The 22,671-nt window shown below is 39.4% G+C and overlaps 1 protein-coding gene across 1 annotated transcript in view; it reads left to right on the top strand.

The window, feature by feature from the left end:
• Positions 1-22,671, top strand: part of LOC109989353 (CUB and sushi domain-containing protein 1) — a 197,989-nt gene that overhangs the window by 6,856 nt on the left and 168,462 nt on the right. The window contains exons 3-5 of the mRNA XM_065953146.1: positions 7,607-7,688; positions 10,533-10,657; positions 18,031-18,152. Coding sequence (XP_065809218.1) covers positions 7,607-7,688; positions 10,533-10,657; positions 18,031-18,152 — 329 coding nt within the window. The remainder of the gene's footprint in view (positions 1-7,606; positions 7,689-10,532; positions 10,658-18,030; positions 18,153-22,671) is intronic.

The raw sequence follows: 22,671 nt of genomic DNA, 5'->3' as shown, positions 1-22,671 counted from the left end.
AGGTCCTGGGTGTTTTGCATTTCTGTCAAGATGTTTTTTATCGAAATCCAAGTTTTCACTAGTGTTTCTTGCACAAATTTGAAAGACTCTCAGAGGCAGATTTCCCCTTTGTAAAATTACTGCTGCAGCGTAGAGAGACTCTGTTAAATGTTATCACAATGCAGGGCTAAATAATGATGATAATGGCTGTTAGCTGTGCAGACCAGGGATCCCTAAAGCTTCTGCAGCCATGGACCTAAATGAGAAATTGAGTTTCTCTCTCCATGGGACCCATGGTCATTAAACCATACTAGCACTTTTCATCACAGAGACCAAAAGTGAATAATTGCGGGGCTTTCACATTGGGCTGAAAGCTCAGCGAGGTTAGCCCAATGTAGTACAGTTAGGCCATCCGGCTGGGATCATTAAACCATTAAAAAAAGTCAAGCCAAGGTCCACTTTTGGTCCCGAACCAGTCTTTGAACAACAGTTCTTTGTATGTATGACTCCCAGTGGTGATATTATTGCAGTATGACAGATAATGTGCAGTCTTTATGCAATATATAATCATTACACAGAACCAGAGACTGATGATAATGAGTTTCACCCATCGAGAGAATGGAGTGCTTATGAATCATAATGTAAAAGACTGTCTGTTACAGCCTCCAGCCTGTATTAAAGCTCAGTTCAATAGGCAGAAACACATGGGAGGAAGTTTGAATCAGTCTGAGATCCATCTGTTTATATTTCTGTTGAAGACTTCTGAGAAGAATCTCACATGATAGCTAGAAATAGACCCGCAGACAGACATGCAGGCATATTAGAGGTAATTAAAGACAAATATATGAAGTGAGAGTGCTAACTGGAACAATGCGAAAAGATTGGAACAAGGACAGCCCATCTTGCAGTTACTGTAGCCTCTCTCAGCGGCAGCATTAGCTCACTGCTGAGGATGTGTCATAATTATGGAGACGCTGAAAGATTGTGTTTGAGGAGCTTTATCCCCAAGACAATGACAGAAATCTAATGAATCACCACTGTGAGAGTGTGATTTATAATCAGTGTTTTATTCAGGGTCGTTACACAAGGTGGTGCTGGGCAGAAGTCTATCTAAACGAGAGAGATGTGACCACTTGAAACTCCACCCGGCGTTGAAGCATCACAGATAATTTGATTCTGGAGGAATATTTTTGGAGGATTGCCGCCCCGCGATTATCAGAAGAATATGACTTTGTGATCACTCTGACTCGGCAGTTTGACACATTTGTGTGTTGGGGTTCTACTAAAAATGATGCTGAGGACTGAAGCTCTCGTTTTGATTGACCCGAGAGTGTGAGAAGGTGAGGGAGAGAGAGGGAGAGTGGATAAGAGGCCACAAGAGGAGCGGGAGGAGAGCTGCGGAAGAGGGCATATCAACAAAACTGCACTTCACACAGTTCTCGCTCCTTATCCAGCAGGCATCTGAAGAGCACCTCAAAACCTCTTACCTGGAACACATGTCAGCTGATCACATGCACGCACGCACGCACGCACGCACGCACACGCACACACACACACACACACACTAACATACTTTCCCACGCTCTCCCTGCCTCTCCCTTTTTCCCCCTGCACCTCCTTTCATCAACTCTGTTTTTGTTTTTATGGTTCATCCGTCAGCTTCTATAATAACTTTACGTTTGTGCAACATGGATTTGTATTCTTAATGCAAATGTGTTTTGTGTTTATCCGTCTTTACATTGCCCTCTGAGCCAGACGTTTACCACATTTCTACAATTCCATGAGCCAGTGGTTTGTAACTGTTTCTCTGGGGAAAGTCAACAACAGCATTCTTGATGGAAAAAAAAACAGAAAAGAAAATGACAGCAGAAAAGACATAAAACTGTCTGTGCATATTGAGAACGGCTCGTTTCATAAGCTTTGTGCTGTTTATTAAGAGTCCCAAAGCTTTTTGTTAGTGGAGCTTGTTTATTAGTCACGTCATTCTCTCTTCAGATGTTAATGTGTTGCTGAAACTAATTAACAGATACTGTAAGAATAAACATAAATCTCCTTTAGCCTCTGGTCCCAGATTGATAAAATAATGGAGATGGTGGTCATATTTCACACTTTTCAATCAAAATGCCCCAAAAGGGAGGAATAGTGTCCCTTGTGTATAAAGCTGTTTTAGTCAAGGAATAAGAAAAATAACATACTTATTTGGATCTCATGTAAGTGTCTTTAGATCTTGGTCATTCCGTGTCAATTTACATTCAATGTGAAGCTGAAGTTAACCACAGTGTGCTAACATAAGCCTGCTAACACAACAATGAAGGCCACTGTTAATTGCAGTTTGAGCAAAGGACATTTTTTTCCGCCACTTGCGCCTAATGGTGATAATTATGGTGCGTTCTAATAGATAACTCCTTCGTGTGAACTTGAGCAGAGCGGGGTTGGAGGTGTGGCGCTGGAGAAGAGCCGAGGCTTCAGAATAGCAGAGGGGTTTCCAAACAGCAGTTTGTTTTGGTTTCATGCTGGTGCTCAAGGGCGACATCTACAAATATCTGTAGAATATTTGTATTAAAACTCAAAATGATGTCTTTGAAAAACACTTACTTGTTTTTAATGTGATTTAATATGACATAAGAGGGTCACAATTAAACAACAGAGAGATGTCAGAGTGAAGGAAGCTCTGACGTTACACACAGCCAAGTTGGTTGTCCTTCATAACATGTTTTTTTTATTCTGAAAGTTTCACCGGTATTAATCAGCATAAATTCCTTTTCTCATTTATCCGTTAAAGGGGTTATTATTAACATATCTAGTGTCACATTCAATAATTAGGATAGCATGAACTGAAACTTTATAATACACTCTCAGTTTATCAAAGTTAAATTCTTTGTATGTGTGAGTATACCTAGGCTATAAAGCGGATCCTGACTCTGATTCTTCTGTTAATAAACACAATGTTGTCACATGTCATTAGGCTGTGCTTAAAGACTGGTGGTGATGGCAGCAGACACGTTAGCTCTACATGCTTGTTAGCATGGATCTATTTTTTCCCTATAAAGCCAAATTAATCATATTTGATGCACATTTTGTGGAGACCTCTGCATCCTCAGTGAGATCATTTTTACCCCTAAAACCTGGAAAATACTCACAGATACATGGAGTGCATCAATAAATGACAGGATATAGAATGCTGCCCCATGGGTCCTTTGTACAGCACATCATAAGATAAGTCAGTCAATCAGTGACACGCATGTGATTTTTCATGAATGTTTTCAACAAATTTGTAAAAGATAAAAGAAAATATTCAAAATGTTACCAATACTCCTATAGGAATACTTATTGAATTAAAATAACATACATTAACTTGTATTTTGTTGCTTATTATAGACTTAAATTGTGTTAAAATAATGTCTATCATAGATGACACACCAGGTATTACAGGTAAAAATCTGTATATGATACATCAGGTATTTAAGTATTTTTTTGTCAATTGTCATTTTTTGCCCTTAATACATAATGAATACCATAAAGCAAGGTTTTTTTCTTTTGCATATCAGATAGAACTAATGGAAGGTTTAAATGGCATCATTTGATATTTTTAGTGTCAAAACTGAGTTGGCTCATTTTCTGTATGAGCCACCATGCAATTTGTTGTTGTGCAAATACAGATGAGTTACTGAAAGTTACCATGGGTCACTTGCTCATTATTCTCTTTTCCCAATTAAAACAATAATATAATTATAATGATGTAATATGTTTGGTACATTTTGAGATATTAAAAAAGAACTGAAACATAAATGTAAACAACAACAAACTTTGGTCAGTAAAGGCCTTAATAAATATGAGAGAAACTCACATGCAATGTGTAATTAAAGAAGGTTTCATAAGGACTCACTCAACAACAACTCAAAGAGTTCTAATCTTCTGACAATGATTTGATGGTTGAGGCCTTACAGGGTTAAATACTGGCGGGTCAGTGTGTTCCTATTTCATGATGATAAAATAAAGATTGTACTTGCAGTGGATGTCTTCAGTTGTATTTCAGTGACGCAGTAGCAACAGTTTTATAGTCTCCTTATGCTTGATATGTTTTATACTCTATTTAATGGTCAACCACCTCTAAATATACACCGTCAAATACTCTCCTAGAGTATCAATCTACCACTGCTTACACACACACACACACACACACACACACACACACACACACACACACACACACACACACACACACACACACTACAGTACAGTACATCGTATTGTTTCTCTATTACTTTCTCTTGCGGTCGACTCTCTAGAGGACAAAAGGCGGGAAGAAAACATACTTACTTGTGTCATCTGTTGCAGCAGTTACAGATATTGAATAGACAATTGCAACAACAAATGCATCATTTTTTACAAATTCCCTGAAAATTGAGTCGAGATGAAAGGTTTGCTGGAGACATGTTAATGATAGGGAAGTGATAGTATGCATCAAAGGCATGTGTTTCAATTTTGAATATTCTTTTAAGTGCAAATATGGGATTAAGTCAGCTTGAGGATTTTTGACATGAGCCCAGCTGTGAAATTTGACAGCATCCCCCCCCCCATTGCCTATAAGAATCTCATGTTGTTTGCATGAGCTGGATTTGTTTCGGCAATACGATCGCCTGTGTTTGATGCCAATGAAAGCCATTTGAACAAGTGAGAGCGAGCGAGGGATGAGAGAGCACGGCATAGAAAGTGTGTTTGTGAGCAGATTTTTGGACAGAACATCAGAAACAGAGCAGAGCAACGAGACAGCTTGTTCTGTTTGCATCATATCTCACACAAACATGCATACGCGGCCTCGATACACTCGTAACACAATCACACAAACGCGGCAAATCATTCATCCATCTTTTATGCCAGGATGCACAAAACTTCGGCATCCTTTTATAAACTGTAGTTAATGCGTGTGAGAGAGAAATAGTGGGCTGAGAATACAAAAGAAGAGAGGAGTGAGTGGGAGCAGAGGCAGAAGAGAGAGAGATGTAGGAGAGAAATATACAAGACAAGATTGACTGAAAAGCAAAAGGAGAGATGTGAAGAGGTCACATTTGCTATCCCTCCAGGTCATATTCTGTATTTTCCCAGGATATTCTCCTTTTTCCCCCTCTGTGTGCTATCGTTGTCCTTTTTCAGCATTCTCATCATCTTCATATTCTCATCTTTATTTTTCTTCTTCTTTCCGTTATTAATTTTTTTCATGCTAACCTCCGTTATTCATCCACAGAGTTCCATTTATTCAGAGCTGGTCTAAACTGGTTTCTGTCATGTTGTCTGCTCTCATTTACATTTACATTACGTTTTCGGCCTGCAGCAGATGCTCCCAGCCTGGGCAAAGTCTAGCACTGATGCAAAATCCTCAATACGCCTTGAAAAATAAACCTGTCATGTGTTGTTCCTGTGTGCTTTATTTTTTAGGATCAGATCATGCAAGATTAGAAGTGTGAGACTGAGGACAGATCTCTGTGCATATTGGTGTTCAGTTTTTCTTCCAAAACATTTATTCCATCTAATATCTCCCTAAAGGTTTATGTTTATTATGATGTTATTTTACATGTAACCATATTACACAACATTTAAAGACTATAATCTACAAGACTCTGCATGAAAGAAGTTTATTATAATCATGAGGCAGGGATATTTTAGGAATAATAATGTTCTATAAAAAAGGGTGCTACAGTGGCTGTAAGAAATAAGCCCATTTAGAGGGCAGCCCAATCATGTGTTTAGCCTCAGGTGCTAATCTAGGTGTGACTAAAAACAATCTGTTTCTAATCTGAAGAATGATTTTCTCATCGTTATAGCTTCAGAAATGGAGGGCTTAGCACTGCTAGCCCATTTATATCAGCCACCCCTGCAGTTAGCTACAATATAGCATAGACCGTCTAAAACATGGACATTGTCTCAGAGACGTCACCCATTGGTTTCTGAAGCAGAGTTTTGAAGCCCAATGATGGCCGTCGCCATTTAGAAAATCTTATCTCAAACTAACTTTCACTCAACCGATACACAGAGAGTCAGAGCTTAAGTGGGCCTCTAGCCTTCAGGCTAAGAGCTACAACACATCATCCTATCAGTCAAATTAGCCACACCCCTAATTATGCATAATAGTCACCTTATTATCAAGAACAGATGAGTTATAAAACAGTTCGACCCCTGCACAATGAGTATCAATGATGAAATGAGAAACTGATACAAAATCTGATTTTTTTTTTTAAACCAGGCTGTAAACATTTTGATAATAGTGTTTATGGCACTTGACAGGCTTTTGCAGCCAGCCCAAGTGGACCATCAAGCGATGCATTTTTCTTTTTAATTTCTTCATCTTTGCTGCTTGCAATGTTTACATTGACTGCCTTCGTTGATTGTAGAGTAAGGTACCTGCAAAAGAAATGTAGAATGAATCTTTTGAACTGACTGACAAGTCTTAATATTTTTAAAGGGAATAATGAACATATAGTTATACATTGTTTACTTATATGGTTAGAAGTCTTTTTTTAAAACTTTACTTTTCCTTTGATCATATCACTGGAAAACGCTTACAGTGAGTTTTTCATATCTTCAACAATAATCAACAATATTTAATAGGCATGTATCTAATCCAGTGCAAAATGACATGACATGATGAGATTTTCCCTACAGACTTTTTTTTAACAGCAGTCATGTTGACTCGTCAGAGTAGAAAAAGCACAGGTATAATTGATCATATTTTGATCATATTTAAAATGACTGTCTTCCATTGAAGTGAGTTTGCTCCAGGTCGGCTGTTTTTGTGCAAACTGGCTCGCTGTCACAGCTTACTGGGACACTTGATGGAACTAAAACACTGTTAATGGTATTTGTTTCACCTGTGTTGTTCCTGCTTTGACATCTCCACATCCGAGCTGAAGACAATTTTAATGTTACATGTAACACCTGTGAGTTTCTGAAGGTCTGCTGTAAAAAAAGGCTTGTTCAAAAAAATACCGTACTAGATTTCTCTAGCTTTGTCCAAACACTGTCAGATCAAATCAGTTGTGCTCCTTTTCTTTTCCTTTTAAGGCAGACAACCAAACACACACAAAGAGAGATGGAGGAGACGTGTTTATTTTGTGTTAATCTCCATAGACGGATATATTACAAACTGTGATAAGGGTGTCCATCGCAGCTCTTTGAACAAACTTTAAATCTTTAAATCTTTTATATTATTATATCTGTCATGTAGACAAAATAAACACAAACAGAAAAAGCTGTCTCTTCATATTGAGGCCTGTGTTTGTATCAAACATGTCCCTGAGTCAGTTGAGAATAGATCTATTTTAGAACTCAAAGGGTGCATGTAAGCCTCATTTCGTGAATTGTTTGGGATAATTCACTGTCTGAGGAGTCCTATAGAGCTTAACCACATGAATGTCATCACATAAATTATCTGGAAAAACTCAGATGCTTTTGGCCACGTTTGTTTGCAAAATGTGGTTTTCAATTGGTTTATTGATAAATGTATAAACAGAACATGATTCTGCACATGATTCCAACGATTACACGATGTACCTGAAGTTTGTGCAAATACAGTAATCACATGGAACCTGAGAATACTCACCGTATGCATTTCCTTTTCTTTTTTTTCCAGTGAGTCAAAGCGGCCTTGCCGGTGATGTTTGTCCGGATCCTGGAGTTCCAGAAAATGGAAAGAGGATGGGCTCTGCTTTCCAGTAAGTATTTTCTATTCCAGACTCGACCGGCCCCCTACACTCCCAGTCTAATCAAACACATTAAAAACTAACTTTGGTCATGTAAAATTAAGTCCAGAGAACATTATGATGATGATCTCACTCAAATGTTTTAACTTGCTGGAGGTTACTTTACAGATCAGGCACATGTCATCCAGTTGTTGTAAAGACATGTGAGAAGATAATAATAGGATTGATTAAATCTTAAGTCAAAACTCTTGACATGTTACTTCATGTTACATGCGGTTATTAGAAGGAGCAAGTTGCTGACACGTAAAATAAAGTTAAGTAGTTGTTATGCTCCACTCCAACCATGCATAAGAGCAATTTACTTTCAATATTTCATAGAGACTTAAAGGCTATAGGGTAAAGCACTTTAAAGCAGCTTGAAACCTTTCCAACCCGTGTCACCGCTCTCTCTCTCTCTCGCTCTCTCTCTCTCATGCGCACACACACACACGTAACATACCCAGAGCTCACACAAACACACCCACACTGTTTCATTTTTCTAATTTTGCACATATTGCACCTGCAGACAGGCAGTTTTTATGTCTGTTAAGCTCTCACCTGGGACACTATATACGGTGTGTGTGTGTCTTTGATTGTTTTCCATAACAGAGAGATTCAGTGAACCCAAACTGTAGCATGGCTTTGCCTTCAAAAACAGAGAAAATGTTGAATCTCATGCCATACATAACAAAAACACCCATCTCAGTGTAAAGGACCTTGACCCATGTACGGAGGCTTTGCTCCTCCAAGTGGCTGCCTCAGGTTCTAGTCTGATCTGTGGCTCCTTTCCTACATGTCATTCCCCACTCTTTGATCCTGATTTATTCCTCTGTCCAATTCCCAATGAGACCACCCCAAAAAAACGTGATGCTCTGGCAAGTTCAATAGCGCAGGCAGCACCTTCGACCTCAGTGTCATAGCACTTGTCTCTTGTTTTTATTGTTACTCGGTTACAAAAGTTAGCTTCTGTTTCCATTGGTAGTGACCATCAGGTCAGTTTTAAAGCTCTTTGTGCTAAATATTTTTCCTTTATTCAAAACATTGAACTGCATTGGACTGGCATTGAAAACGGGCGGCCTTAGTAGACACGGACCCTGAATGATCATAAAATAAATCAGAACCCTTCTCTGGATGGTGCACATGTATTCATCTGCAGATCGCAGCTGTCTTGAACTGCACTTTTCACATGAGCAAACAAAGGCTGAGGCTGTTTAACATTGTTGACTAAGATGTTAACAACCATTACCTTCTTTTAAACTAACCATTGGTATCTACCAATTTCCATTACTGATCCCCCTCCATGTTTTCAGGCATTTCAAATCGGTTCACAGAGAATGGAACTGAAGGTTGTGGAAATAGGATCTTGGCTAAAAACAAAGACTTGGTAAAGATTCTAAAATGATTCACTACATGGTGTCTCTCATCGTATCAGTGGATGGGGAGACATAATTTCATTTAATCAGGAGTGAGCAATTATAAAATAATCACCTCTCCCTACGACTCATCCACTTAGCGTCAGTGGCAGCTAAAATCTTCTTATGTTCCCCTCATGTTTATGAGGGAATCAAGATGGGCATTACATTTTTTACCTCTTTCCTGAGAATATCTGCAGGCCAAAAAACTTTTTTTTAAAGGATAATCAGGTTTTTATCTCCAGCTCTGTGGTGTTCTTCTTTACCATTAGCAGCTATGAGTGCACACACTCTGCAGGACCATCAGGGGAATTGTTTGAGTTAGTGAAAGGTCATTACCTCCCTGTGTCTGTGTGTGTTTGTGTGTGTGTGTCTGTGTGTTTGTGTGTGTGTGTGTGTGTGTGTGTGTGTGTGTTTGTTTGCATGTGTGTTGGCATGGGTATGTGGGTGTGTGTATTTCAGGTTTGTATCCAATCATCATTAAGTAAAGCGATGCAGAAGCTGGAGCAGAATTATACTGTGATCGAGTGAAAGAGAAGGAATTGAGGGAGAACATAGCTGCAGGGAAACCAAGAGTTTTCACTAACGGGCAGTGCAGATGTACATTTCAATGGAAAGCTTTTGGTTATTTTGAAGGAAAAAAGCCAAAACTACAAACTTTCCTTTCCTGTAATTGTACATTTCTCAGTATGGAGGCCTTTGGAAGGGATTCTTTTAGCTTCATCTACAACTCTAGTAGCCGAACCTCTGAAGTAAAAGACTTAACTGTCATTGACGAAGCCTCTTGCAGAGAGGTTTGGCCATGCTCTACTAGTCTACAGTGTTAAACAACAGGGTGGAGCTGCTGAACAACCACAACGCTACGCAGTGAATGTTTGGCCAGGTGGTAAACTGTGGTGTGCACCAGCAGGGAGCGGGACATTAAGCTTTACAGACAAGACACCATGCAGACTTCCACTCAGACAGCTGAATGTCCCTCTCACATGTAAGACCACGGGGCGTTGGAGGGAATGACAAAACAGGAATGATCAGGAAATGACGAGACAGAAGAGAAGAATGGGATTAAAATAAAGCAGGTTGTATAAAAATAGCACAAGTTGAGATTGATTCTATGAGACAGGAATTATTGAATGATCTGTGGTGACACTTGTCCTCCACAGGGATTCAAAAGCTACTTTATCATTGATCAAACAAATAAAATATGATATGATACAACAAACCTCATTTTCTGTGTACTTGACATGTATTTCGAGAAGTTCTCCAAAAGTGAGACGAGATGTAGGTGGATCCCATAAGTAATGGAAATCCCAGCTGACTCTGACTTATTAAAAGCACAGACAGAATCAAAGTTTCTGTTTCTGCCATTTTTTAACAAGTGTTGCTGCTGTTGTGTCTCCTTTTATAGAGTTGGCTCCAGCGTCCAGTTCAGTTGTGATGACAGCTATGTACTACAAGGATCTAAAAGTATCACCTGTCAGCGAGTCACTGACACACTGGCAGCCTGGAGTGACCACAGACCTATCTGCAGAAGTAAGTTCCACCTGTCCTTCTTTCTTTCTGAAACCTGCTATGACTTGTCAGGGTGCATTAGAGCTAGATCTGTATCATACGTTTCCACATCACCTTAGAGCACGAGGATACAACGCATATGCCTGGTATCATTGTTCATCAAGTGTATTTGTGTTTGGGTTATTGGGTAATGATTCTGCGTCATTAACTGAGTGATTACATTTTTTATAATGCATCTTTTAATGCAACTGCTTCACACATCAAGATAACGAGGGGAAAGACAGATGCACAATTGATTCTCTGAAACTCCAAAACAAATGTCTTCAGTCCTACTTAGCAGATGAGTAACTATAGAGGAGGATATTAATAGTGCCTTAACTTATCACTGCAGGTTAGTGCTGTTACCTACTAGACCAAGCAATATTGAAAGAAAAGAGATTTAGCCTTCCACTCTTTCAGAAATAAAATGTATCAGTGGCTTACCTATCCATATGACGTAGATCATTTAGGAAGGGATTCAAGTGGGAGTAAATACATGTTTAAGGATACTGGGGAGGCGGTAGCTCAGTCTGTAAGGACTTGGGTTGGGGAGGGCTGGTCGCTGGTTAAAATCCCACAAGGTCCCAAAATGGAAGTTGGTCTGGTAGCTGGCAGGTAAGGGATATAACCCACAACATCTCTGGTGTGCTCCCTGAGTAGCAGTGTGTAGCAGCCCAACTCTGTCATCTCTCCACTAATGCATATGCACCGCTCCAGGTTTGTGCAGGTGTGTTTTTAATTTCCTATGTGTTTGAGAAGCATGTCTCTCAATAGAGTGTAAACCAGAGTTCCCCTCAAGGATTAATAAACTATGTAAAATGTATATACAGTATATATGTATATATTTTGAAGACATTAAAGCCTTTACTTTTAATGCGATGGCTTCAATGTCAATGTCAGCAACCTTCTTCTCTACAAATGACATTGAGATCCCTGGGCTGTTGTTTCAAAGTCACAAAGGCCTGATGGCAGAACACTGTTGACCAAACAGCACCAGAAGTACCCGTAGAGCCTTACTGTTATGTTCTCGTTAGTATTAAGTAATGCAGAGGCCCTTATAGTATCATTAGTGTGATAATAATGTCATTGTGATCTACTTTGAGTGTTAAGTTAAAATCCTGATTCACTTTGCGACCGACTGGCTGTGTGACTAAATAAATAAGTGTGTGAGTGGCAGAGCAATGATGCGGGAGCTCTCACTGCCCACATGTTTACTGACAATACCCTGTTGGGTTTATTGCTCCACAATGACAAGACAGACAGCTAGCATATACACTCAAGTGTGTGCGCACTTACACACACTAACATTGACAGCCAACGTCCAAAGGACAATGTCACATACTTCATAGCTGGAGCAGTATTCGCCTTGAGCTGTGTTTGTTTGACAGGCAGGCGGTCCCAGCGCTCAGACACATACTATAGGGTCCCTGTCACATTGTATTATTGTGTACATGTGTGTGGCTGTGTGTGTGTCTGTTTGTCTGTCTGTGACTGCAGGAACCTGCCTGACTTCATGATACTGGCTGCTCTTGTCAGTTAGAGACAGTAGAGACAAAGAAGAGTGACAGAGTGGGAGAGACAGAAGGACATGTGGGCTTCTTTTCACTATTAGCCTTTTAGCACAGTGTATCTGAAATGCTCTTTTTTCCTCTTCATCATTTTGTGAATTAAGAACTCTTTTGTTTTTATTGAGGTGACCTTGAAATAAATACTTTAAAAAGTGTTAAAAAAGTAAATGCTAATTGGACTTTAGCTTGTTTAGCGCTTTTCTAGTCTTCTGACTACAACTTGGGGTTAAATGTCTTGCCCAAGGACACATCAGACATGTGGCTGCAGTCCAGAGCTTGGGATCGAACCCCCAACTTTCTGGTTGAGAGACGACCGACTCTACACCACAGCTACCTATTCGTATACTTGGGAGAAAAGATAGATAGATAATTATCACGCTAAAACTTTTCACAATAGAAATATAACAAATGTTCGACAGAGGTTTGATATATTTAATCCTGTAATAACACTGTGCACTGTTCTTATCAATGTGAAATGTTCCTCTGTTCAGGTAGACTTTGAAAAGAATGATTTGACATTAATCGTGATAGTTATAGATATCGACTGATACTACATTTTCTTATCCTGATAACATTTTTAGTCATATCCCCCAGCCCTAACTTTGAGACTACAGAGGTGTACATTTTTTAGGAAAATCTGAATCCCAGTGGGAAGACGATGACAGACCTTTATATGAAATAGATACAGTACAGCTAGATACTGCACATTGGAGGGAGGAAGGAAGGAAATGTGTTTGACAGCCATGAATGTTTTTTTTCTAACATGTGGTATTAGAGAGAGGGATACTTTCAGAGAGGAAAAAGGAAGTAAAGGTGATAAATAAGCTATTTGGATTTTGCACCTTCAGTGTCGGCGATCCCTGTGCACACTCAGTCTGTTCATTCTTCTATCTTTCTTCTGAGCACAGTGGCCTTGGAACCGACGCTCCCCTCTTATTACTTACAATCTTATATTGTTAATAGCTTGTTACATACAAACAACTAGGCAGGCAGAGGCTAAAATTCCCTGTGCTGTAGCTCTGTTGTTTTTTAAATCTTTTGTGATCACTCTCCGGGGATTTAAACCCATGAGCGCCTCTCATTCTCTGCTGAGACTTTAATGTTAATTAGAAGGCTGTCTCTGGGATGAATCGCCATGAATGTGTTTCTGTGTGTCCGCGTGTGTGTATACCTGTGTGTATCACAGTGTGTTTCAGCTCTCTCCTCTAATTAACAGGCAGATCAGTCATCTGAGGACCTCCTCCCTCCTCTCTCTCTCTCCTTCTCTCTCTCCTCCTTTTCTCTCGTGGTATTTTCTGTCCCTCTCTCTCTTGCCCTTATCCCTCCCTTTCTTTCATCGCCCTTTATCACATTATTTTTTTCCCTTCCTTTCTCTGTTTTTCTCTCTCTTCTAATTTCTTTCCTTCATGTTGCTCCATTTTGTCTCTCAAACCTGTCCAAACCTCCAGAATATTTCCACCAATGTCACTCAACCCTTCTCTAGTTTAGCATTATTCTTATGTTGCTCATTTGTCCTTTCTTGACTCTATAATGTTTTACCTCTATGTAACTGGCCTCTAAAGGAAATGATTGCCTCTGGCTGATTCATTATGATAGATAAAAGGGCAGATATATGATCAGATAAAACCTCCTCTGCAGTTCGACAGTGCCTGTTGACTAAAACTGACTGAAAATGTCAAGTAAGCTCTTTGATATCGCTCAAGAGAGCAGTTTTAATGTGGCTCTGACACTCTTTTTTTGGTGCCAAATATCCCTTTAAGGCAATAATACAGATTTTGTGTCGTAATCAAGACAATAAATATTACTTTGAGCATCACTCTGGGCAAAATCAATATGAATAAAATGGAGCTCCAGGGGGAATATAATGACAAATGCTTCTGATGAAAAGAATCTGCAGCCTGTTCAGAAGAAAGGTACTTAATAGGATAGTTAAGGTGCAAATGTTTCGAGAAACAATTTAATTCATAAGTCATTAGACTGTTCCTATTGGACAACATAATTAACAGCTAGACAAAGAAAAGAAGTACGAGAACATCCAAGTTTGATAAAATGCAATAGTTAACACGACATTTCAATGTGAAAATCAAAGTTAAAGAAATATTGCAATGACAACGAAGCTTTATCTTTATGCTACACACTTCATGAATTTCCAAATGAACAAAAAAAGGTATTTATGATAGGCATGTCCCCGACTAGGGATTTACATAGTCAAACCTGATTGGTCAGATTTTGCCTCTAGTCGACTGACAGTCAAAGGTTTTGTTGTTGTTTCTTTGCGCTCATTGAGCCACATTCTCATTTGTGTTTAATTGTTGAACTATTTATCTTCTAATCTTGGAAAATCTATTTATTCTGTGATAAAAATAATGAAAATCAATTGAAACGAAAATCAAATAACCACTCGTTTTTTAATACCCATTTCTGAAAGGAAACATCGAATGACCAAAAGATACACTGACCTTCAAGTGATGTGTGTCAATAAAGTTTTTCTCTCTCCTGATAGAGTGTGAGATCCAGTTCACACAGAACCGATGCTCCACAGTGTGGTTATTCCTCCGTACAGTGTTGCCAGATGTACGATAACTATCATATTTGTACCATCATTTTGCCCTCTGTACGATGTACGATCAATAATTGCAGAAAAGGCCAAATGTTCCATAATTTTGCAATTTCAATGTCCCCATAACAAAACATTGTATGTGATTTGAGAGCAACCAATCATATCAGCATGACTAAAACAGACACCACATATTCAGCACTTTACCGGCACGCCCGCTGCTCTGCTGCCAGGCTGTAACTGCCAATCAGATCATTACCTGATGCCCTGCTAACGCCTGTGGTTCATTATGCCAGACTGAAGAAAAACACACATCACAACAGCTTAAGCTACACAGCGGTTGTTTGCAAACAATTTACACTGTAAAGGTTGTTCTTTGTTTGTTTATTTAAATTAATGTTGTCCGCAGGCCATAGTTTTGCCATTCAGTGCGGTATTTAGGACCCGTCTCGTTTTTGTTTAAATATGTACGATAGTTTTAAGTAAAATACGATAATTTTAAAGCTGCAGTACGATATTGCTGTATTTTCCATCTGGCAACACTGCCTCCTTATATATTTCAGTCTTCTTTTGGGTATGCACGCTAATATCGTTGCGCAAACTGACTCTGCTAACAGGTTATGGACTCAGAGAAAGTTATCCAGCGATTCATCACTGAGAGAAACGTTGCAACGAACAGCGTGTCGAGTGAGCCTTAGCATGCTAAGCTAGCACCATGAGTAGACGAGGGTGCAAAGCCGAGCGGCCGTTGGTCATGGCTAGTTTTTTGACGGAAATGAGGAGAATTATGAACTGTGGGAGATAAAATTCTTGAGCCATCTTTGGCTGCAAGGATTAAAAGAACCTATCTTAAATGAGCCTACCGAGTACATCTACGACGGGCAGGCGGTAGAAGACGTAGAGGCAAATGCTGAAGCATACGCGGAGCTGATAACATTTTTGGATGATAAGTCCAAAGATTAGAGAGGCTATGATGCCGGAAAGGAAAACTGTGTGTAACCAGCCTGTACACTGAGCTGACTTCGCTCCACAACTCAAGCAGTGAAAGTGTGAGCATGTCATACGGGCAGAGGCAGCCATTACAGCACTGAGGAATGCAGAGGAGACACTCAGCGACGAGTGTTAGTGGCGATGATATTGAAAGGGCTAACAGAATCATTTAAGCCGTTTGCAATTCATATCACACAAAGTGAGTAGACAGTTACATTTGCTGAATTCAAAACTAAACTACGGAGCTACGAGGATGAGCGCAACAGAATCTGAAGACACCGTCATGAAGGCGCGAATAGAGCTGAAGGCGAGACTCGCTTCAACAAGTTCAAGTGACCGGGTAACAGATAATACAGACATAGTGTGCTTCAGATGTGATCTAAAAGGACACAAAGCAAGAACGTGTCAGCGGAAACAGTGGTGTAGTCATTGCAAAAGCCCCACACATCGGGATGCAACGTGCAGACGGAAACAGCAGCGGGGCAACGCGCGAAAAGGAGGAAAACCACAAGGAATATGCATCCTGGATCAAAGATGGAGACACAGGGATCCAACAATGGTGTGGTGTCAAGATGAAAGTTCTGATGGTTGATACAGGTGCAACTTTGCATATCAGCACAAATATATAAAAAGTTCAAAACATTTGAAGACAGTTTCCAGGCCAAAAAGCACTGAGATTGATTTAAAGTACTAGTGGTTTTCAGAACTGCATTCAAAGTATTACTAAGGTGATATTTATACCAAGAGAGGCTATGAGTTATGATTTATTTGGAGAAAACAGACAAATCTATGTAACATTAGACTTTAAACACTCCCGTATAGCTGAAATGGAATGATCCATGTGCTCGACTGTGAGACTGGCAATCGACTGAGTCTCTAACAAACAAATCATCAAGTATTTGGCTATATGGGATCAGCTCTATTTTAGAATTAAAATGTACATACAATTATGGCAATTTTCATCCAAAGTTTCCAAAAGTTACCAATGAAACGTTCCTTCCTGGAAAAGTTACCTGGATATCCTTTAACATTTTCCTGAAATCTCAACCTTTTCTATCGACAATGTCCCAAATTTCCTTTAATATTCCCAAAAGTTACTGAAAATCTTCTTTTGAAGAATGTATTTCAACAGCAAAACTTTTCAAGCTAACTTCACCTGAAATTCAGCAAAGTTACCCTATGCAGGGAGGAATCATTTTTTTAAATAAAACCTCTTGAAAACTGATCAAGTTCTTAAAAAACTGTAGAATTTTAACAGTTAAAGTGTTTTATTTGTTTCTTCTTCTAAATGTGCCCCTTTGTTCACTGGCTTGAATACAGTGGTCTTGTTTCTTCCCAAGGCTGGCATGAGTGATTTTCACTGTGTGAGCACACCATGCAACACCTGCCATTTTCCACATGCACCACACAAAGGTCAAGCGTATGGTGTTGGCTGCCTGACAAATGCAGTGCCTTGGCATGTCTAGTTGTCAAGATAGGAGAAAAAGATGGCGTTATGGCCCAGAGTGTATCATTTCAGCAGTTATCTACTCACAAAAAAAGGAGCTAAAGAGTAATCTTAACACTTGAACTATGTTTTCATTAGATTTAGTTCATTACTCCCAAGCACTGTTTCGGGGGACATTATTGACCATCTACAATGTGAAAACCATCCTCACACAGTTTTTTTCTGGCAAATACGAGGTGGCTGATACAATTCATGTTTGGCAGCAGACATTTTGCTTACAAAGGCTTTGGCTTTCTTCAAAACAAAAATATACAATGATTTTCATATAGATGAAAGAGAAACTGTTCAGCCCACAGCCAGTATTTTTAGCCACTGCATAGGACTCTAGGCTGTGTTCTCTTACCAGAGTATCTATTTTGTGTGTTTGAATCGCATGAATTTTTTCTCCTGAAAGGTAGCATCAGAAATACCTTAAATTTGTGTAGCGTATGAAATGGGGTTTAAGTGCATCAGTAGCTCAGTCTGTAGGGACTTGGGTTGGGAACCAAAATCCCTGGTTCAAGTACCGGTGTCGACCAAGTCTGGAAATTGGTCTGGTAGTTGGAGAGTTGACTTCCTGAAGCCAGCAGCCAAATTGCACCAAATAATATTCTCTGTCACTGCCACACCCTTTACTCTGTCTTTTCTCTTTTCCTGATAAGAAGTCATTTAAAATCTGTGTGTGTAATTTGATTACCCCATCATTTTTGATGTAAAACACCCTGTCACTCTGTCTGTCTTTTTCTCTCTGCAGCACGTACATGTGGCAGCAACCTAAGGGGGCCCAGAGGGGTCATAACTTCTCCTAACTACCCTGTTCAATATGAGAACAATGCACACTGTGTGTGGGTCATCACTGCAATGGACTCTGGGAAGGTGAGCTCATTTTTATCATTTCTTTTGCCTGCTCCTTTTTTTTTACCAGGCATTTCAATCAGCAAAGTTATTATAAGGTGACTTATGGGGGAATAAACTTCCTGTGCATTGTATTCACTATATGATCTTATGTCATGATCTTAACACGACAGTACATTACCCCTGAGACAAGTCATTTGTTTAGCACTGGTGTGCTAGATTTGTTGCCAGTGTTGTTTGTTTTTATGTCAAATATTGATCAGTCTGTGTTGTGAATTGTTACTTTTATTGGTCAGTGTTCATTATTTAAGTTACCGGTAGGCTTTCTCTCGCCTCTCCTCCTCTACTCTATGCTAATCTGCTTGAGAAACCTGTAAGAAGCTGCATGTATCAATTGAGCTGTCAATCATGACGTTGCATCTACTCTTTTTTTCTTCAAATAAGTATAAAAAAAGAACTACTCAGAAGAATTAACACTTTGATGTAAATCTGCATCGTACAAACTTACAATCATGTTAGCATCCGGTCTGACTAAAATGTATTTTAATTATATTTCAACTTTATATTTTGACCCATGTTCCAATATGTTAACATGGAGGAGGCGGGGCTTATGACCTTTACTGCAGCAAGTCAGCAGGTGGAGCTTTAAATGTTTTGGCTTCACTCCAAAGTGGCGGTTGTTCGGCCCGTCTAAATGTACAGTCTATGTTCAAGAGAATGAAGTCCTGTTGTGCAAATTACCCAAGATGCACTTTGTTTTCTTAAGCCATAAATCCCAGGTGTGACTGTGAGGCAGGACTTCATTGAATACAGACTCCTGCTCTGCTTAATGGAGATTTTAAAATGCAGCATAGAGATGGACAGGAAAGGCAAAAAAGAGAGCATGACTCACAGTACGACGTTGTTAGAAATCATGACTGCACATACTGAATGTTCTCTTACGTGGTCCGCTGTTAGGAAAGTTGAAGGGTTGTTGTTTCAGAATGGGTGCTGCTTTCTTGTTTGCTGACTGAATTGTGTTTTCATTGGTGATCTCATGGTCATCACCTCACCTCCCCAGTATTGTGAAGCCACTTTGTTGGTAAGTCATTGTAGTATAGACATGAATAATTCATAAACCTGCGGTACAGCCTCTCAGGTTTCTTTATCTACAGTTCCCTTTTTTGGTATTATCTTCTTCATGTCTCCTCACATATCTTCACTTCACTTTCCTCTTCTCTCCTCTCTTGTTACCTTCCCTCTCCACCTTACCTTCCCCTTACCTCACTTTTTTATTTTTTTTACATAGCATCACCACTCTTTATTCTCCACTCCTTTCTCCTCACCTGCTTCTGCTCAGCACTGCTTTCTTCCCATATATTTCCTTCTATCATCTTCTTTCCTCCTTTCACTTTGATTTGTCTAAAATGTTAAGCATGAAGACGGCGAGAGTAGAGAGAGGGTTGAGAAAAAAAAAAATTGGAGCAGGCATGGCACCGAGCTTATTGAAAGCTACAGAGGAAAAAAAGAGAGTATAGAGGAGGGGAGAAAATGGGGCTGAATATTCAGCGGGCTACTTCACGATTAAAAAGAGAGCTCCAGGAAGAGAGCAATGGAGAAAAGACTGAATGTCCAAGCAGGTACTTGACATGTGACATTGAAGTTTTCTCTAAAGACAGATGGAAATGAACTCGACGAAACGAGGGGAGAGGAACAGTCAGGCACAATGAAGGTGAGAGAGCAGAAATCTGCCAAAGGGAGAGAATAAAGGGATGGAAATGGCCTTTGTGCTCAAGTCTGTCACTCTGACCTTGATGTATGGACAAAGGTTACACAAGTTGACCAAAACTGTAAAGTGCTTGTATTTGTAGGTACCAGGATAAATTTGTATATCACTCTTACGATGCTCTGACATCTTTTATTAGCTATTTTACAACATTTTGTAATCACATTTACAGGCAACAAAACTATAACCACTTCAAGAGATGATGGAACATTATCAGTGTCCTGGAAAAAGAAGACACCAATGAGTAGTACCTTGTGCTCTAAAAAGAGTCTGATGTATATGAATATGGTGCTCTGAACTGCTTCTTTTTTTTTTTTTAAAGAAGAAAAGCTATTAAAAGGAGCCATGGTAACACGATATACATCCAAAGAGAAATTGGAAAAAGGAAAGGCGAGAAGAGTAAAATGAATCAAATCAAAAGAAAAGACAGCAAAAGGAAGTTAAGCTTTGCACATGTTAAAGAACCACATTAAGGTATTTAGACACAGAATAATAAAAAAAATACAAAAACATGCAAGTGATAAAACAACTAATCTTCTTTTAATCCACTACCTCAACAAATTCAGACTCGAAGGTTTGTAGGACATCTAGCACTCACTTTTAAATCTTAAAAAAAAAACTTTTTTTTTCATCATGTGCATCTCCATTGTCTTATATATCCATTTCTTTAACATGGGTCTCACATGTGTCATCCAAGTTATGGTAGAGCCTTTTTTCCTGCTATGAGTTTATTTTTAATTATCATCTGGCAGTTGTGAATGAGTGCATCTTAAGTTATGTTAAGTCTTCTGTTGTCAAAGTAAAATCATCTCTGCAGCCTTTGTCACCTTCTTCAATTTTAAGAACGATCACAGCTCAAAGTAAAATAAAGAATTAATTGAGTTCTTAGTCAGAGATGGGAAACATACTGTATTTATGTGACAGATGGAAAGCTTTCGGTGTATTTTTGGGTTTCCTGGGGTTGAAAATAGAGCACAATACCATAGAGTATAATAGATTCAAACAGCCTTACCTTTATGCAGATGAAATGCCTTTTATCTGTTTGCTGTACTGCCTGAGTGTGTGCGTGTGCCTCTCTTTTTTTATTGTGTGTGTGTGTTTAAAATGCTTGAGGTTTGAGAGCACTTTAAGAATGTGCTATAATGACAGATTATCAACTACTACAGCTGCTGGCATTTGCAGAATGTCACTATCTCCATACACAGAGGGAGAGACAAGGACAGAGACGAACACGAGGATAAAGACAGTTATAGACTAGACGAGTCTGGAGGAGAATACAATAGAGGAGAATAGATTAGAAAAGACTCAAATCTCATTGAATGACACAGGGAATAAAATCAACTCTGATCCATCCTCTTACTGAGACATCAGTGCATAGTGTACATTATGTACTCGTGTTGAACAATCCTTTTGCTCTTCTACTGTCTCCTTTCAAATAGTTTCAGAGAAAAGTCTTCATAAATGCATGCTTATTTGCATGTTCATGCTTATCTGAATAAACATGATCCTGTAGACATTGTGCATTTTAATTGTTCTTTTAGTTAACACACTAAATGATTACATATAACATTCTGCACAATCTTAGTCTGTGACGTCTGCAAAACACTGTAATATAATGCATGTAAGCACAGAGTTCCCAGTCGTTGTTGTACATCCAGCGAGTTATTTAAACAAGATAGTTGAACAGTGTTGACATAAAGAGAGAAAATCAGTGTTGTGCTATTCAACTGTGAGTGGAACATAAGAAAAAAAAAGAACCCATATTGAGCTGCAGTTGGCTGGAAGATGCAGACAGTCTGATCTTTCTGTCCGGGTGGGGGATTATTAATCTGTACAGTGTCTGCCTGGCTTTAGCCACAGTTCACATAGAGGTTTTATGTAGAGGAAGGAAAAATAGCTACAAAATATCATGAGCTGTACCCAAAACTTCCCCCTTGAAGTCAATACTAATCATCTGTTTTAAACATTGATAGTGTTTTTCAGAGGGCAAATATTAGATCAATGCCTGGACATTAATTGTTGCCTGTGAAAGTGAGCTTTAAACCAGGTGACACTTTGCATTACAGTTGTACTGAGTTCTGTGAAGGCTGGTGGCAAATTACAGCACACAGCGGCTTAGTTTCTATTTTACAGAGACAGCAACCACAGAACAGACCTTCGTGTCAACCTGAGGATAAAACATAGAGATTCATTTAATGTGTGCACAGCCTTTGCACTGTAGAGTACAGTGTAGAATGGATTTTTTGAATTTTACTTATACTATCCATCCATCCATTATCTGTACTGATTTGCCCGCTCGGGGTCATTGGTGGGGCTGGGGCCGATCCCAGATGTGATTGGGCGAGAGGCGGCGTACACCCTGAACTGGATGCCAGTCAATCACAGGGCTGACAGATAGAGACAGACAACCAGCCACACTCACGGGCAATTTAAGAGCCACCAATTCATCTAACATGCATGTCTTTGCACTCTGGGAGGAAGTCAGAGTTCCTCAGAGGGAGCCCACATTGTGAGGAGTTTGCATGTTCTCCCCGTGCAGAGAGGCTTCTGCTCCTGCATTCGTACTGAGGCAACAGCACAAACCACTGCACCACCATGCAGCCCCTTACTAATACTGCAATGATATTATTGAATATAACTGATAGAGCAAGCGAAAGTTTAGAAGAGTGTAAAGTAGGATACTTTTTTTGAGAGGACACGCTATTTAAAGGGAATAAATGACAGATCAGAAGTACAACAGTTATCGCTCTGAAGACCTTTTGTATTCCATCTCAG

The sequence above is a fragment of the Labrus bergylta genome, chromosome 3, assembly GCF_963930695.1.
Source record: "Labrus bergylta chromosome 3, fLabBer1.1, whole genome shotgun sequence".
In the NCBI taxonomy this organism is placed as follows: domain Eukaryota; kingdom Metazoa; phylum Chordata; class Actinopteri; order Labriformes; family Labridae; genus Labrus; species Labrus bergylta.
This window is presented reverse-complemented; position numbering and strand designations above follow the sequence as displayed.